Source organism: Haemaphysalis longicornis, unplaced genomic scaffold, assembly GCF_048455015.1.
Source record: "Haemaphysalis longicornis isolate Haplotype H1 unplaced genomic scaffold, Haemaphysalis longicornis Haplotype H1 scaffold_4, whole genome shotgun sequence".
Classification (NCBI taxonomy): domain Eukaryota; kingdom Metazoa; phylum Arthropoda; class Arachnida; order Ixodida; family Ixodidae; genus Haemaphysalis; species Haemaphysalis longicornis.
The window spans coordinates 104721180-104739969 of NW_027526361.1; the positions used below are offsets into that span (position 1 = coordinate 104721180).

General features: G+C 50.4%; 2 protein-coding genes across 7 annotated transcripts in view; both read left to right on the forward strand.

The window, feature by feature from the left end:
• LOC144179909 (uncharacterized) overlaps positions 1–337 on the forward strand; it is a 107266-nt gene extending 106929 nt beyond the window's left edge. The window contains exon 3 of the mRNA XM_077708332.1: positions 187–337. Coding sequence (XP_077564458.1) covers positions 187–337 — 151 coding nt within the window. The remainder of the gene's footprint in view (positions 1–186) is intronic.
• The window catches only part of Ampdeam (AMP deaminase), a 67546-nt gene continuing 48943 nt past the window's right edge, over positions 188–18790 (forward strand). For 2 of the 6 annotated variants that reach the window (XM_077707498.1, XM_077707499.1), the window contains exons 1-3: positions 188–431; positions 17584–17725; positions 18271–18451. In XM_077707498.1, the coding sequence (XP_077563624.1) occupies positions 337–431; positions 17584–17725; positions 18271–18451 (418 nt within the window). In that variant the 5' untranslated portion in view covers positions 188–336. Of the gene's footprint in view, positions 432–11448; positions 11588–17583; positions 17726–18270; positions 18452–18790 lie in introns of those variants that run through there. The other 4 variants (XM_077707494.1, XM_077707496.1, XM_077707495.1 and 1 more) reach the window with 3 other exon arrangements.

The following is an 18790-nucleotide window of genomic DNA, read 5'->3' on the forward strand; positions in this document are numbered from 1 at the left end:
CTGTGGGCTGGGCGCTTTCTAAGTTCTCGCGCAGCTCTGTCCGCTCCTTCGTTTCCTTCCAACGATTCGTTCCCCCAGAGTTCAGATGATGCGATGGGGGCAGCTGGCTTTTTTCGGCTCCAGCATCTTGAGCCGCTTGTGGCTTATGCCGTCAATGATGTTCTGTGTTGCCTTCTTTGAACGCAGGCAGCGAGTCCCCGCCCGTGTGCGGCAGTTTGGCGGAGCCCCGCTTTCGACGTGCCCGAGATCCTCGAGCCGGGCTCCGGCGCTGGCGACGAGTGCTACCAGGCGGCGGCCGAGACGATCATCTCGCACTGCCGCGAGAAGGCCAAGGTGATGGGCAACGAGATCTCGGCGCCCTACGAGGTGCCCCACTTCCCCATCGAGCTGCAGGAGTCCCGAAAGGTCATGCAGCAGCAGCTCTCCACCAGGTACTCTCTCTCTCTCTCTCTCTCTCTCTCTCTCTCTCTCTCTCTCTCTCTCTCTCTCTCTCTCTCTCTCTCTCTCTCTCTCTCTCTCTCTCTCTCTCTCTCTCTCTCTCTCTCTCTCTCTCTCTCTCTCTCTCTCTCTCTCTCTCTCTCTCTCTCTCTCTCTCTCTCTCTCTCTCTCTCTCTCTCTCTCTCTCTCTCTCTCTCTCTCTCTCTCTCCTCTCTCTCTCTCTCTCTCGTCTTCACGATCACGTTACAACGATGCACTGGGGGGCCCATCGAGACGGAATGAGGCCCGTAATTATTGCCTAGAGGCAATCGGGGTTTACCCGTCCGCGCCAACTTGCATTCTTCTCCTGCCTTGTTGCCTTCCCCGCATCGCAGCTTGCTGCACAGCGCACGCGAGTAATGGACGGCTATGTCGCGGTGCTTTCCCCGCTTCCGCGAAAAGAGTCCCGTAACGCAGAGTCTGCGCGGACAAGTTAAGTAGGGGTGGTCGAATAGTGACGAATTGAATTGAATACGGATATTCGCAAAAATAAACGAAAAAGAAGTTTCGAATATTAAATCGAATAACTACGTGTTGGAAAAAATTAAATTTTACGCCTCTCGGGCCACAGTAAATGCGAGTGAGAGAGGGGGAAACAAATGGCGTTTGCGCGCTCTCCGCTGTGTGACACTTGCGCCGTATATTCTCGCGCCCCGAGCTTCGGTTGCAAAAGTGGGTTTGGAAGATGAGATAACGGGCCCGAACAATTGTAAAGCGCCAGAATATTTGGCTAATGTCAAATATCAAAAACCCGAATCGAATACGAATCGAGTGGGAAGGATTGTTCGATTCGGGTTTCGAGTATTCCCGCGCCCTTCGAACAACGGGCTCCTAGGAAAAGGTTGAAGTGGTTATCCTGGGTGAACGTTAATGGGCGAGTGGAAAGGGGGAAGTGTGAAAGAGGGAGCTACATTTGTCGCGCTGACCCGTTTCCGCATGAGGGCCCGTTCAGCTAGCTCCTCTCACACACACGCTTTGCGTCAGTAGATCCTTGCGCGTTGCTCCCCATCTGCGACCATCCCCGACTCGGGTCGTATCTCAGTCTTGGCCCGATGAAGACTTGTGGTGTCGCAATGCAGTGGTCCCCTGTTGAGCCTGCATTGAGGCGCTGTTGCGGCCCTTTTGACGTCCCTCTCGGAAGAGAGAAGTGATTGTCGCGCAGACTTTCCTTGTCTGACGGTAAGATACGGAAGAGAAAGAATCTAGCGCTCTGCCTAACCCGCGTCTGCTAAGTGGTTGGCGAATGCTTCGTACTGGCAGCATCATTCGCACGTTCGAGTGTCAGATGCGGTGGCTGGGTACATTTTAGCGAAGGCGAAATGGAGGAACGTTTGTGTTTTATGCGAGGAGGTTTAAAAAGACTGGAGTGGGGGTTCCCTATACAGTTGAACCTCGTTATAACGAACACTGATATAGCGAATAATCGGATATAGCGAACTAAATACGAACTTGGGTTGGCCACGCTGTATTTCAGGGACATTTATTGTTTTTATAATAAAACCGAAACCGCGAGCGCCGCGTGATATCGGCTGTAACGAAAAAAAAAATACTTTGTACGCGTGAGGCTCTAAAACCCCAAAACTAGCATAAAAAATCAAGATAAAAAGTTGAAAGAGAACACAACCTTTTTTTTAATCGTTTACAGAAGTAGCCAAATTTCGGTCGTCCGCCGCAACAGCGCATTCAATTGGTCCGAAATAAGAACGAAGGCCTGTTTCGTAAAAAGAACTTTGTTCTGTTGTAAGGTCTTGCTCTCATACTTCCAACCGGTCCATTTCGTTTGAAATACCACAAGAAGATAGCTAAGGATTACCTCGTTTAAAGTGTGTTCGAAGCCTAGAATATTGCGGTTTTTTTTTGTATCTAGGATTTTTGCGCGAGCCAGATAAAGATTTGTTATAGCCGATTATTACCTCTAGTGTTATAACGAATATAGCATATAGCGAACTAATTTGCTGCCCCGATGCTACTTTGTTATAACAAGATTCGAGTGTACACGCCCACGCGAGCCGGTGAAGCCGGTTGGTGGCCATCTTTCTCCAGGCAAGAGCGAGCTGCAGCGTGTGCGCTCGCAACGTAATCAGCGAGCTTTCGCGGAGTGTAACAGGAAACAGGACAGTTGGTGTAGTTGAGGTCACCCACATTTCTTTGTTATGTTGTATAACCTGTATACAAAGTGCAGTTGTTTACGCAATATTATTCGCGCATGTGCGTATTCGCTCGAAACATTCCCGACGTGAGGTGCATTCCTCAACCTCCTTGGCCTAGCTTATGTGCGATATCGGTGAGCGTAAAAGCGTACCGCGCAATTGTCGTAACTTGGAACAAACCGACTACAGTGAGCCAAGGTGCAGCAACCGATTACCTGAGCACATCTGAATGGCGTGCAGCACTTACCAGAAGCACAGTGATTCGTCTGTACAAGTAAATTGCGTTTCTAGAATTTCTGCTTTTTTGGATGTTCTGGCTAGTCTAGCTAAAAAAGCGCGTTCGAAATTTTCCACCACACGTTGGGGAAAAAGGTTCGAACTTTTCTCTTCCCCCGTAAGAATTGAAACCGATACCGAATGTTTCACACTACGTTCTAACACGATTACTAAAACTAAGTTTAGCAATCATGGCTGTGCAGTTTGCGAACTTAAGTTAAGAACACTCTTGTCTGTGTGGCTGCTTTGCGGAGGTTGATACGTGTATCATTTTATTTCTCTACTCACTACAGGTCTAGAGGTTTAGTTTGAGGTGTAAATTTAGGAATAGAAAAAGTTTGGAGCCGTTTTCGGTCACCCCACACACTGAACTGCAGTGACGCCACTCCGTGGTTTGATGATATATCTCGGTCTTTGAAATTTTTATACCCGCTGAACTTCTGGTTAATGTTGACCCTGCGCGTTCACGGAAGTTCATAAAGGTTGAAAGCGGTTGCACTCCGTAAGTACCATCTTCGTTCCAGCATCTCGTCACGGCGGATCATCGCTGAGGAAGCAGGTGCGACGGAAACGGCACTGGCGAATCTAATTATCGCATTTTAAAAAGTGCCGGTAAATCGGGCCAACAGAGTAAAGCTACACATCGTGAACTTTAAACTTCAGTTTATTAATCACTTTTGTTTCCGTTAACTTCGACATTAATGGGAGCAAATTGTTACAATAACGCCGAGTCCAAATGTATACCATTAATGGTATACATTTGGACAATTGTCTATACGCGCTGTGACAGACGAGAGCGGGATTAGGTTGACGGTTTGTATTTATGATCCGATAATCGGGACTAGGCGAAGGAGAAAAACTAGCACCGACCTCTTTGACTGGCAACTGATGAAGATTAAAATGTTGACGTGGAAGGGAAGACCGCATCCGAAATATTAAATTCCTTAGTTAGACAAATTTGCCACTTTTGAGACTTTCCGGCTTTTTTTTCATGCGCGACTGGGGTCGAGACGCTGCGTTCCCCCCTTCCCTTGCCACGCTTGCGTTCACGCACTCACGCAGCACACGTTACACGTGCATATTACTAGTCGGCCGTATGAGGAGGATTCTAAAATTTGAACTTCTTCCTTGAGGGCGCCAATCTGATTCTTCACGTGTGAAGCGCAATTTTTAATCTTTTTTTCAACTTTTTTTTTTGTTGTTGTTTAAGTATACACCCACTTACCACAATTAGTCATGGATATGCGACCGCGGCGGCCGCTTTTCTGATGGAGGCGAAAAGCAAAAACGCCCGTGTGTACGAGATTTCGGCGCACGTTAAAGATCCCCAGGTGGTCAAAATTAATCCGGAGCCCTCCACTACGGCGCGCCTCATCGCCTGCGTTGCGTCTGCGCGTTAAACCCTACAATCAATCAATAGTCATGGATATGACTTTACAGTGCCGTTGATAACGACATAGCGACATTAAAGTTAGTGTGTGTTGCAATCGCGGTGTAATTGTAATGAAGAGCAGGGGCGCGCCAAACAAGCACAGCGAAATATGCCACCGAAGCTTTCTCCGTTTTTTTTTTTTTTTTTCCACATCAGCGCTCGTCCTGTGCACCTTCCTTCAACCTCGTTCACTGCGCTTCTTCCTTTTGCGCAACATGCCTCAGCTGATTCGTCCCTTTTGCAGTGTTCCATATTTCGCGAACCAACGAAATCTATTCGCTACGTCAAGAACGATCCCGACGGGTCCATCGGAGCTAGCCGAAATCTAGCAATCGCTAGAAAAGAGTTTTTGGCGGTTCTGTTCCGACGTTGCCAGAAAAGAGAAGCATCTATTCCGACGTTACCGCGGAGCTGTTCGCTGTTTATTCCCCTTTCGCGCCCACGTTGGAGGCACGCGCGGCTTCGTTTAAAGGGATTCCTCGAATCGCCCAGTCAAGATCCGGAGAGGAAAGACATTTTGTTTCTTCGTCAAAGCTATGCCGCAGGATGGAACGGAACTGCGCGCCGACGTTTCTTGGGCTGCTTTTATAACCTGTCTAGATTAGTGGTGCGGCCCTATCTTTCTTATTCCGAGAAGCTTCGCTTCTTTGTCAGCGACAAATGGCCGAAAAAAAGAATACCAGATTGGTTCGCTCGTGCGGGCAGCGGAAGAGCGGAGCTCGGTAGGAAGGGAAAATGCCCTTGAACTGAGGCATCGCCTGTTTACGTTTCTGCATTGAATAGGGAGTAAGAATCTTGAAAATGACGAGACGCGACCCTTTAAAAAGTACTGCTGTAAGCGAAGCAGATCTTGGCCGACCTCGAAACGTTTGTGTTCTGTTTAGCGTCGGTGTTCCCGGCAGAGCTTCTTTCTCTTTCCTTTTTATTGCGTAGCATTCTTTGCCGATACGCCCACAGCCAGGACCGTGTAACGCCCTGCATTTCCGCAAAAATGCAGATATCGCGGAAGTTCCGCCTGTAGTCGCCGTAATGGCGTAAATGGAGTCGCACGAAATTTTGGGAAACTAAAAAAATAAAAAAGTACAAAAAATAGCGGAAAATGACGAAACGTGTAACGCCCTGCAGTTCCACAATAATTGTCATAGCAGCGTAAACGGAGATCATTGGTCGAGCGAAATTTTGAAAAACTAGAAAAAGTAAGAAAAATATTACGCAATTACGTAAAATGGCAAACCGTATACCGCCCTGCGTTTCCACAATAATGCAGATTTCGCGAATGTTCCGCTTGTAATCGTTATAATAGCGTAAATGAAGATAATTGGTCTGTCAGCTGATTTAGAGAAGCCAGAAACTTCGGCTGTACAAAATTGACACTAAGGACAAGCGGCATAAGAAGTCGATTGCTACTAGTTTGGACTGTATAGATGCAGAAAATACGTAACAAACACTGTTAGCAGTGTTTCATGAACAGTAGGTATGTGTTTATTTAGTCTACCTTCATCACCTCATGCCGTTACAGAAAGGGAGAGGGCGGTGGGTAACAACCAAATGTGCAGTGCTAACGAAGAAGCACAGCGGGAATTATGCAGTTCGTAACGGAATTTTACAGAGCTTTATTAGCATTTCAAATTAATACACAAATAATGTTCCAAGGTACCCATAGTGCTCATAAAATTTCATAACATAGTCTGTTATATTAACGGAAATGAAAAATAGTCATTGAGAGCTTGCTTGCGGGCTATAGCTCTAAGAAAACTATGCGCCTTCGTATGCGTGCACCTCGTGTTTCACTGTCCTTCGTCCATCTTAACTTAGCGCAGTGCTTTCTTAATTAATTGAGAAATGAAGCACCTAGGTAAAATTTTCCTGAAGGGCTTCTCGCGTACCGTTTGCAGGGAGTAATAATAGAGGCACATACATTGTGCGATTGCTAACACAGGTGGAGTATTTCACGTATGGCAACATTTTTTCAGCGCAAAAAAAAAAAAAAATACGGGGACACTTTTTAGGCAAGCCGTAGGTGGGTAGCAGACATTAGCAGTGTTCTGTTAAGTAGAAATATGGTTGTGTTTCCTGAGCCAAAGACTACATTTAATTCACTGTTACGAGCCACGTTCTGCCAATCGCTTTGGCCAATTTGACGTTGCGAACGAGGCCCCTCAATCTGTTTGGCACGATCCTCCGGGAAGAGTTCTCTATCCCCGCTATTTTCCAGTAACTCGACGACCTGAATTACGCCCGCTCGATTGATTCGATAAAAAAAGAAACCTCTAGCGAAATATCGGCCTGAATTTTAGCTCAAACTTTCAGCTAATGTTTATCGTTTCGGTCGCGTAGGTGTTCTTTGGCCTTTCTTTCATACGACTAGGGGAGTGACTGATCGCTGTAGGCGGGAAGAAGTCGTTAACGAGACTTGCATCGGCGCAGCTGGAAACGTAGTAGCCGCGCGCTTTTTAATGGCGTTCGGCCGCACGAACGGCTACTCAGTTTTCTGTAGCGTTAATGATCTTGAGTTGCGACGAAACGAGAAGTCGTATTGGTTCAATAGCAGCGTACACGATCCGTTCCGCGAACGCGTTGTGTGTCCAAGAAGCAATCAAATGTACACGCCGTCAGCTAAACTGGTTTTGACAGCGTGTGTTCCACACTGTCCCCCATTGGCGAATAAAAGTTTTCTATTGGAACTGTAGTTACAGTCTAGACAATCTACAACACGGAAGCGCCCCTATGCTCTTACCTGAGACGCTTTAAAATGAAAATAACGCCTGGTAAAAAAAAAACACAAGAATAAAAACGTATGTCACGTTTGTAGGTGTCAATCAAAAAACTTTAAGAACAAAACTCGCATTAACGTGCGTCGATGTCGAGTAGATTGTTTAAGTCCTCCACTGTGCTAAGGCGACGATGGGCGGGGGCGGGCGGGGGGGATTGAGACAGGTTTTCGTTTTCTGGCCTGGAAGAGGATGCCCTTGTGCTTTTATGGCGCTGTTTTCGAGGGACAGCTTGCTTGATTAATGTCGGCCGCTGCTCTCTTGAAGGACCATTAGGCGACGCCGATATTCCTGCCCGTTGGGCGACCTCAACGAATGCGAGGGGCTGTTAGGAGGAGATGTCATTAGGCGGCGCTCATTATGTCTGGCCATTCGCGTTACAGCGTATTGCGGTGGAGGGTTATTCTTGTGGTTGTTGACCCGAGCCAAGTGCCGTCGCAGGTCACCTGTTTGGAGACGTCTCGTGGGGCTAGCGACATTGGAATCAATGTACCGTGTTTTTTTATTGGTGGCGGTAATATTAATGCAGTTAAACTTACATAATCTGCAATTTAACTATTTAGTCGAAGTTTCGGGCCCTAGTTTCTGTGTCAGGATCGGGATACGAGGAGATGCAAGTGCCCTCGCATGCGCCTCGCGGGCACAGCCGTGACGTCTAACCGTTGAGTCAGAGTCCCTCGATGCTTTGGTTGGGTGTTACAATCCAAGAAATTCTTATTCAATGCTATTTTACTGTTAGTATTCACTATTTGTTCGCTATCCACACTTAGTACAACAGGTTAAATTGGGTCGCCGTTTGTTTAATTATACCTCGCGGTCCTGCTGTTGGGCCTTCAAAGCAACGTTATCAATCGGCAAGGAGGATAGTGGTAAAGAAACGGCACTTTCGAACGCACTTTTCACTTGGTGGGGAAATTTTGGACCGTTAGTAGCGAACTCCGAACTTTACCTACTAAAGATTTAGATAAAGCATTTACAGTTTGATCGTTCCACTGCCTCTTGGATAACTATTTTCCCTTAGACTAAAAAGTTAGACAGGGGCGCTCATTGGAGGCACTTTTTTGCTTGGTGTCGTAAGTGTACGTATTGGCTGTGTTTGAAACTTTTCGTGCTTAAATGTTGCGCTCCGCTTGAAAGCAATGTATTGAACCAAAGTGTCCGTAAGCATTGGTTAAACCTGTATTTTACGATATTCGGTTTTACGAATTTTCTGGTTTAACAAAAAAAAAAAACATTCGGAGTCCCCTGGCGGTTGCCCGTGATCGTAACGACTTCTCAATTTCCCAGAGTTCCTGGCTTAACGAAATAATTCGTGGGTCCTGGGGACTTCGTTAGATCGAAGTCAGCTCTAACGCGGAGGGGGATCGAGCAGGGCGCGTATTAATTGGTGCGTACATTAACTGGTATACGTCATTGTATGAAGATAGCGAATCTGGGGTCTGGCGTTATAATATTGCGAGAAAGTGCACTCAGAATTGCGCACCGAAATTGGGAAGATTACAGCATCTGCCCCGTAGCTTCGTACCGCGTTATCAGGACATTGTCTGAAAAGAAAAAAAAATAATATGGAGGATCCTTAGAAACTTTCCAAGAACGTGAAGGCGAAATCGTATACTTGCTGTTGATTTTCTGTTGAGCAATTCTGTTGAACTTTGCGGAGGCGCCCGTCACCTCTTGACTAGCCCTGTGGGCAACAAGCACCCTTCGAGGCTCGCTCCTCTCCGCTATCCGTGGTCAACCCCCTCCGGTTCGCCTCCGTCGGTACCAAGCTCTCAAGGCGGCTCGTACGGCACGTGCGGCAGCGGCATACCCTTCTCCATCGCTGCTGTTTCCATTTCCCGGCTCGCGCTCCGATTTTCTTTTTAAAGCGCAAGCTTTCCTATAGTGGGGGCTGGTGGCGTCCTGTCGAAAAACGAATGCATTTCCCCATAGACCGGTTGGTCGACCGAAAAGCTCTGATAAGATCTCTGGGCACACTGCGCGTGCGTGGAACCTGGCTGCCGTTGTGTCAAAACGGGTACTTGAAAATGACCAAAAAGTAACGGTTACCCGCCGCGGTGGCTCAGTGGCTAAGGCGTTGCGCTGCTGAGCGCGAGATCGCGGGTTCGATTCCCGACCGCGGCGGCCGCTTTTCTGATGGAGGCTGAAAGCAAAAACGCCCGTGTGTACGAGGTTTCGGCGCACGTTAAAGATCCCCAGGTGGTCGAAATTAATCCGGAGCCCTCCACTACGGCGCGCCTCATCGCCTGCGTTGCGTCGGCGCGTTAAACCCTACAATCAATCAATCAATCAATCAATCAATCAATCAATCAATCAATCAATCAATCAATCAATCAATCAATCAGTCAATCAGTCAATCAATCAATCAGTCAATCAGAAAGTAACGGTTCTACATAAAACAGTACACGCATCGATCATGGAGAGGGACTACAATAGTATCCCTTTGTCTCATGTCTCATAAACCACGTATCGGTCTACATTTAGATCCTTCGTAGGTGTGTTTACTTAGTGCGCGAAAAATGGTCGCATGGGTTCGCTCTTCGTTTGCGGTTTGGGTCTTTGAAGGCATGACGATCGATTTGACGCGTTTTCATCGAAGGTTGGACTCACTTTTCTCGTTCGCGCTTCTTTTTACTTTCTTTAGGAATGGGCGGTAAATTTTTACCTCACGATTTTATGTACCTCACAATGCGCGTGCTTGAAACATAGAAGTCTAAGATTTTCGCTTTGAAAAAGGAAGTAGCGCAGCAGAATAAGTAAAGGCGACGGCAGCATCTGGAGAAACCTCAAATTGCTTTGTGTTCCCCGCGTTTAGTTGGCCATGAACATCATTCACAAAGTTCTTTTTTTTTAACCCGTAGCGTTGGCCTCCGCGTAGACCGTAACGTTGACCGTGAGCGAAAAATCCCGTAGCGCCACCTTGCGGCCCCCACTGGAACCCACGAGATCCCAAGGCGCTGCCACTGTAAGTGACTGCGTGCAAGCAGGAGTGGCAAGTTCATGCCTTCCGGAAAGTTTTTTTTTTTTTTCGTGTGATATGGACGGGCGCCGATAACGCTATCTATCAAGCTCTAAGCTTAAAGGGACCCTGCAACACTTCTTTCAACTTTTTTTCGAAATCTTAAATGCCTGCAGGACGTAGTCAACTAACACACGCAGTACTTAAATTGGGGGGTCGCAATGTGCCTCAGCCAAAAGTCACGGCTCTGTGCCCATCACATATATAAGAAACCTGCTCAAAAGATCTTTCCCGGTCTTGGCGTTCTTCGACCGCTGGAATTACGTCATTATGGCGGTGTAGCGGCTATTGGCCGGCCTTCTTTTCTTTCAGTTGCAGTTCTAACTGAAAGAAGGCCGGCCGATAGCCGCGTTTGGTAGACGTTAAAGAGAAAGCCACAGAAGCAAAGCAGAAACGGAAAGCGTATCTCCCGCGACGAGTAATCATTCGTTGGCGCTCCGTGCTGGCGATAACTGTAGCTTTCGCAGTGCTTTCCGACGCGAATGAAAGAGTGAAAGCGTTTATCAGAAGTGTTACAGATTCCCTTCGGGCGTCCTTCAACATTTTAGATGCGACGGCATCTCATTCACTCGCCTTGTCCCTCCATACGGCGTTGTCGTTGTCCGTCCACACCCCTCCCCCATTCTCCTCGCCGCGCGAGCTGCGCTCTCCGCCGCTCACCCCCTCTCCTCTCCGATAGCGAACACTCCCTCGCGAGGGGCATTGGATTGGATTCGATTGGATTGGATTGGATTTGGGTTGGATTGGATTAAAGTGGATTGTGTTGGATTGTGTTGCGTCATAGCCGCGCCACGTTGCGTCATAGCCGCGGCAGGGGGTTCACGGCACGTTTCACGCGATGGGAGAATCAACCTAACGGAAACAACAACGGAACCCCCTGTGCGTCGCATCTACACAGGGGTTCCCGCGAGGGGAGGTGGGAGTAATTTTTTCCTCAATTATTTGCTTCGATGATGTTGTTCGGTGTACACATTCTCTTTAGAGCTACTCCGAGCGTGATTCTTTGCTTTTGTTGTTCCCTTTTTGGCGCGAACGTGAGAGGGTGTTCGCGTATACGCGACACCACTCGTGTGACCGACGATCGCGGAAAACGCGCGCGCAGCAGCCGTGGAGTTCCTCGCGCGCAGGATGCGTCCCGTGGCGATACTCCTCGAGGACGTCGTCGCTCTCGCATTTCCCTTCCGTCACGCGACGACGGCCTGTTTGTAAACACGAGGCGCTGCTGCGCGTCGCACGGAGCATCTCTCTCTCGAGTTTCCGTACCGCTTCTTGTCTCGCGACGCGCGAAATCGCGCGCGCGAGCTCTGCCAGATCTGACTGCGGAGGCCGATGGAGAAGCGTTGTTTCATCGCTCTCCGGCCTCTACTCTTGGTGCCGCCGCGGAGGCTTGTGCCGAGCAGTGCAATAAAATGCTGCCCATTCTCCTCTTTCCTACCACATGCTGCAGGGAGAAAGGAAACAGGTGAGTCGGAGCTTTTTCGCTTTCGCCTCCCCCTCTTGCTGCTGCGCCCGATCGCTGTGACCCTGAAAAAGTTGGCTGTACCGGAGAAAAGGGCTTGTACCGTGCACGGTTTACGGTGCATGTCTAGAAGTAAGCGCCGAGCTTCCTGCACCCGTATCACAAACGTGGCCACGATTTGGACTCGGAGGAGTCCAGGGTATGTGCTTGAAATTGAATCGTCTCTCTCTCCCCCTCCCCCCCCCCTCCCCTTCCCGCGGTTTCGAGACGTGTGAGAGCGTAGGCTTGTGGGTGATTTCCCGGGGTATTTGCACGGGCCTCACCCTCTTTTAGTAACTCGCTATGTAATCTTGCCCATGCACGTCTCCGTGGTAATAACGTTGTTCGCGGTCATTATGCACGTTGATGGCGGAGACTTTCAACGAACGCTGCATTAGAGACCGCGGCAGAGTGTCTCTTGCAGGGATTGCCCGATTAAAAGCATCCGCGCAGTGGGTTGACTTGGTACCGGACGCAATCTGGGCAGCGAAGGTCCGTATTGGCCGTAACGCTGGTATAACGCGGAGACGAGGCGCGTTACAACGAAGCGGTCTTCCTGTGCAGTCGCGAGTCATATTTGTGTGATGATTTGTGTGAGTGGGATCTGTCTGTTATTGTGAGTTCTTGTGCAAGTGTGCACGCTTGTGTGATGCAGAGTAGAATACTTAGGCTTACTAGATATGTGTTTGAACGGTTGGCGAGTAAAGAGAAATAAAAATAAGTCCTCCGAGTGCATTCACGGCGGCAGCAATACGAAGCAATTTCTTGTGACTATGTATATCATACATGGGTCCGCGATACGCGTCATCCGACGTATCACGCCGCTTCCTAGCCTTATCTATCATCGGTACGGGCGAAATTGGGTGCATAAATAGCCTCTGCCGAGAGAGGGGTTTGTGGATCTTGGGTTAGGGTAGCTTGCAAAGAACTCATTGTTCTACTTTATAGAGGGGGCCAAAATCATGTCACACTCTTTCACACCTGTCGTGTGCAAATGGCTTAAATGTATGGGGAATTCGACGTATAACATTCCCTTCAAGGAGCGGATCGGGAGATCAGCCGTTCTGTTATTCCACCATCGCTCGAAATCATTGGGCCGCGGAGACGGCAATAGGCTCGCACATACCCGCCCGACACGCACGTGCGGCGGAGATAGCCGTACCTATTTTTACCCGATAAGCTAGGTGGGACAAAGGTGTACCAGCACCTCGAATGTCGAACGTCTCTTATCGCGGAACGAACGTATTTGGCGCACACGTACGTAAGCAGGGCCCAGGAGGAAGTGAACCGGACGACGTGTAAGGCCGCGCGAAACGTTCGGGGGCACAATTCTGAGTTTTGTCCGTTTCGAAGGTGTCCGTTGTGCGTCCGTTTCAGTCATTACGTAATGCGCCTTGCGAAACGTCTGACCAATGATATCGCCCTCCTCGTGCTGCGTCACACCCGGTTGTCTGCTTTCAGCCAATCAAGGCTCGCGCGAAGGGCACACTTAGAAAGGGACACCAAATTGATAAAACTGAGAATTCCGTCCCTGAACGGAACTGGGCAAAGCCCTATTTATATTTTTTCTTATGCGTGGTTGGGCGGCACCCTACCGAGTCCTGTGCCGTGTGCTGCAACTCCCCACGGGGTTCAGCGGGGATGGCGCCGTTGGTCCGGGGCTCCAATGGCCTCTGCCTTGCGTGCCCGCGCTGAGCCAGACCGATCTGGTCTTCACAGCAGTCGCTGCCGAGCACTGCCTCCTATTGCTGCGCATTAGGGTTTCAAATTTTGGGGACAGCCGTTGTGTGTCTGCATATTGAGTTGGGTAAATTATGCGAAACGTTCCGATCAGCGCCCGCTTTTGACAGTGAAGCTGTGTAGCAATTCGTTGATTCCGGAGTGTCACATACAAAACTCGGTATAAGGAGAGAGAGAATAAATATGTTTAATTTCAAGCTCAATGGCACCGGCAGGATTCGAGCCTGCGTCTGCTAGGTCACCCGAGTCAGTCGTCTTACCTACTCGGCCACGACCGTGAGTTGGTACCCGAGAGTCGAACGGCTTACTCACTCCGCTGTGATTGTGGGGAGAGGAATCATCACGCCTCCTGCTCAACGCAGAACACGTGATGGGGTACACTTTGCACCTGCGGGCGCCAAGTTTATGTGTGGCCATTCCGTTCGTTCGTTCTGCTTCGTCGATCTGCTTCTTTTTCGCCTTTAACAATGGAGTAAATGTCGTTGCGGCAGCGAAGAAGGAGCAAATCGGCTGCAATCGTGGACTTAAACCTTCGTGATGGTCGTGAAGGTTGTGTACAGCCTCGCTACCTTCAATTCTTACGCGTTAGTGTGAGCTTCCTTCATTTTTTCCGTGAAGAACCAACATAGAGGAAACTGTTTCGTTCCTGCGAGAATCAAGTGGTCAAGATGCGGGCATATACACATTACCGGAGACCCGCACTTTCCCGTTACCGTCAAGTACCGGGCTGTGCTCGAACCGGCATCAACGCCTGCCATACGCAGGTGTTGATGACTGGCCTCAACTCGACACGTATTCTTACAGTGGACGCGTCTAAAACCCCTCCGTTCGGTCCGAATTTTGTGTGCATGTGACTTCGCCTACAGTAGCCCACTCTTAAGGCTGACGCACTATATCATAATCGTCATCCAGCCCGCCATGGTGGTTCATGCCGGCCGCAAGCGGCCGAGAGACTGCGCTTACTGGGCGCTTGCAAATGCAGAAACGGAGTGAAGACACGAAAGTGCTTTCTTGAAAACATGACCAGTGTGCCTGGGCGTACGTATTGTCCTTGGACTGTCGCAATGTAAACCGCGCGTTAGTAAGGTGTGCGAAGTCTAAGATGTCGCGGTCGTTCGCCCAGTCAGCGGAGGGAAGACGTCTGTATATATGGCAGCGGCCAGCGTAGGCTTCTTGTGGTGCACATCGTAGCAAAGCGGCGGAACAGCAATTACCCCGAGTTTATGACGTCGCAGTGATCGTTGCACCAAAAAGCGCACTGTGGACCGCGAGAAAGGGCAAAAACAAATAGTGCATGAAATGGTGATCCACCGAATCTGACCATCAATTGATCGCGGAATCGCAATAGGTATGCACTTATTGCAAACGACAGTGATGGTCACCCCGGCGTTTACTAACGTCACTTTCATCTGGGTCGTTAACGGGAGGTGGCGTGCGCTGAGGTTTTTTTCTTCTGACGTCGATGGAGACCAATGCGAAATAAACTACTGAAAGTGACACTATCGGCTTGACTTTTACATTATGCTTAGTGCTGACCAGCCGCTTCTCAAGCATTGACCGATCCCGCTCTGTGCACGTTACGCGTCACCCGTAAAGCGGAAGAAGATGGACGACGAAGGAAAGGATGCAAATGTGTGTAGGTGCGGCGCAAGCAGCGTCAACCAGTCGTCGTCTACGGGGAGGTGTCGCTGCGGAAAGGAGACAAAACGAGCGGCGCTGCTCATGGTGTGTGCTTGCCCCGAAAAACACACCACATCAACCGCGCTTATAGGTGGCATTCGTTGAAAAGCTTAGCTGTCAATTTCTTCGCCTGGCAACACTGTAAACGGCCACGGACATGGCCGATGCGCCAAGGACATGGCGCGGCTCAGGCCAATGCGCCCGCACGCCGAAGAAGAAAAAAAACAACAACGGCGGCGTGCGTTGTCTGATCCATTTCAACCCGATTCTCAACAGTGGTGTCAACACAGATGTTATTAATCGCACTCACATTGAACTCGAGGCAATACTTTGCGTTCGGTGAGGTAGAGTTTGTAACGTGCAACACAGTCATGTGCTTAGCACGGACAAGTACCGCCATCCCGCGGAGCCCTACGTAACGAGTGACGACGCACTCGCACGGTTGCCTTCATGTGCGCCTCGCCAGTGAATACAAACACTGAGCAATGGGCGGCAGTTTTGCTCAGCAACCAAGCACCTGTACACGGACAGTTGTCATCAGGCTGGCCCACGGGTGATCGTACTGCTTGCCGTTTGACGAGAAGGGGTTGACACCACTCTCCCAGGAACCAACGCTCTTTATTTATCTATCAACAATAAAGTTTATCTGACCTGACCTGCGTCATTCTTTTGTATGTCGACCACCGCCAACTAGTAACCACCGCAGGGTGCAAATTTTGCTTTCGACCAAGCACGTTGACCCATGTCATCATTGCGTGTGCTCAGAACCAGGCCGTCGCACCTCTTTCCTTTCCTCTTGTTATACCGGAGCTGTGGGTGAACCTGATGACCAGCGCTGACGTGGACGCGTCCAGCAACTACCGGTCTCCTGGGCAGAGACCGCCAAGTCACTTGGGCTCCTGGAGTAAGGAACCACACCCACTTCGTCGCTGCATAATGTTCTTTGCTACTGCTACTCTAATTACCCTGAGCGTCGGCCGCCGACGATAGATCATCATCTTCATCATGGACGGCCACATCATCATCGCCGATCGCCATCAATGCTCCCCTGATCGCGCCCAGGCCGGCGCCCATGCCGGCGGGGCCGGCGCGCATGTCGCAAACGCCGCAATGGCCGAGCTCCGGGTCGCGGTCTCCGCCGTGCGTCGACTGGCGGCTCGCGCGGCTGATGGGGGCCGACGACGGCGGGTCGGTGCTGACGCCGGAACGGCGCTGCCACGACTCGCCGCTGCTGAGCAGGTCCTCGCTCGACTACCAGGACGACAACGGCGAGTCGGAGGCCATGCGGGCCGAGTACTACGCCATCACGCATGTCAAGAGCGCCAGAAGGAGCACCACGGTCGGCTCCAAGGGCGGCAAGTCGAAGGTGCTCTTCTGGGACTCGCAGAGGGAGGCCGACCGACGCGCCAAGGTCAACATGCACGATGCCAGGTGACCGTCCCGCTCAGGCTGCTGTTCCCGGCGCGACCACGGCGATGCCTTCTTCGTCCGCCGCGCGATGCTTGTTTCCGGACACCCTATTGGGCGCCCCAGCATTGCCGCAGTATTACCACTTAATGGTGAAACACGTGGTCGGAAAGACGCGTTTGCGCACGCGTCTCCTTCTCGGAGAACCGGTCCGACCGCCGCAAGACTCCCGGATCGGCCGATCTGGACGCGTCCAACCTGCTAAATAATTTCCCGCGTCGCACGCAGCTGTCGCGTGGCGAGTTGGCTGGGTGGTGGCCGAAACGTCTTTGATGACGCGTCAGACGGGTGACGTGAGGGGGAGGTGGGACGCATGAATACGGGCGTCCTTTGTCGTGAAGACGCGCCCGCAAAACGGCAGCGCGGGGCCGTCGCCGGGCCAGTTTGTCGCGTCGGACACCGGATCGCTCGGGCGCGCATGTGTCTGCCGCTTCATTGGTTGCGTCAGTTCGCTCCGGAATCCGAAGCGACCGCGCGGCAAAGCGTACGGTTTCTGTTCATGAATCCTTCGGTTTCTCATCTTCTATCTACACAACGTAACAGGGGAAACGACGTGCTTGTCATGCGGTCTCTGCTTGGCTGCTGCGTCGAGGTGGCACACACCGCGTTTTTTTCAGCCAGGCATTCCACCTGATCCTCGCATGCGACGCTTACGCTGTGCGGATGACAAGCGGCGAATACAGTTCTCTTTCCATTGTGACGACATCTTACAGGAGCGTTCTTGTTTTCCTTGATAGAGGGGGGGCATCGAACGACTTCGTTACGCACGAACATGACTGGTCAAGGTTCTACATTTACGGGCAGTCGGAATGGAGGGGAACAGCGGCGCTGTAGTCTGTGTGGGAGTACGGTGGCTGCCGTCTCATGCCTCCCACCCAGCGTGTATTTTCTGCTGGGCGCGAGACCTTAAGAAAGTTAGTGATCACTTTCACACTACTGTGGGCTAAATCACTCAAACCTTTAATCACGTGGTTGTGGGGTGCCGAGAGAACGCTCATAAGTTGTAAAAGCTCATGTCACCCTATATTGCAACAGTGTACTCGCTAAGGGTTTGATGGTGGTTCCCGTTTCAGAGCGCAGAAGGAGCTGGAGGAGCGCAAGAGCTTCTTCGATGGAGACGTCAAGGAGATTGAGGACAATCTGGCGCAACTGAACGACTTGGACTTCGTGCCCCACTTCCAGCGGGTCGCCGTGAGCGGCGAAGACACGTCCGGGGTCAGTCACAGCGTGCACTGCTTAATACTCCCCTTTCGTGTCACACGCCCCTGTCATGCGTCATTTCAGTAGTTTTCTTCGTGTGTTCAGTACAAACGTTGCACCACTGTCCAGTGTCAGCTCAATAAGGCGAGCTTTCTTTTTTTCGGACGTCCGGCCATTAGTGACACAAGTGTTTGGCGGAATCCGATTAAAAGCTATGAATAGTTCACAGACTTTCCGTCGGCAACTCGGCGGCAATTTTCACTTGCTCCAAAGTTGAAATTCTAAGCCGGCTCATTGAACAGAATGATATTTACCTGTCCCGTGTGGCATGGCCTTTGAGACTCCATGAAGAGGGCCATATCGCGTTCTGTCAGGCTTTGGAGCTGCGCCCTAAAGGTTATCTTCGGGGGCCTTGTAATTCGCGATTAGGTGACGCGCTTTACCTTTACAACGAGCTGTGTGTCCTTCCAGCGCGAGAGCACGTGACCTCGACTCCGTTCAATAAGCGAGCCGGATAACTTTCTGAGCTCGGATCGCCGATCTCTGCTTCGCCGCCGTAGGTTCCCCTGGAGGACTTGCACCAGGCCTCGAAGCTGCTCGTGTCGGCGCTCAGGTTGCGCGAAAAGTACATGGAGATATCCGAGCAGTCTTTCCCCAAGGCCACCAAGAGGTTCCTCAACCAACTCAGAGGGAAGCCCGTGCACGATCTTGATTCGCCAGGAGAAATGCTCAGCTCTGCAGGTGAGCTGCGTTGCCCAATTATCGCCTTTCGCATGCGAGGACGGCGGGATGTTGTGGTTTTTGCCCGAACGCCAAGGTTGATGAAGTGTGCTCTTAACGCAGTTAAGTGCGAACGCACAGATAGCGGCTTTCAATAGCATTTATTTATTGCGGCTCTTTTTTTTTTCTCATCACAGCAAAGCCTCGTTATAACGAAATACTCGGGACGGGAAACACACTTCGTTATAAAACGAACTTCGTTGTAAGCGGTACTTCGTGTAAAGCGGCGGTGATTTGCTCTTCCCGCATCTTAGTTGGGTCCGTAAAAAAAAAAAAAAAAACTTCGAGTAAAGCGATAAT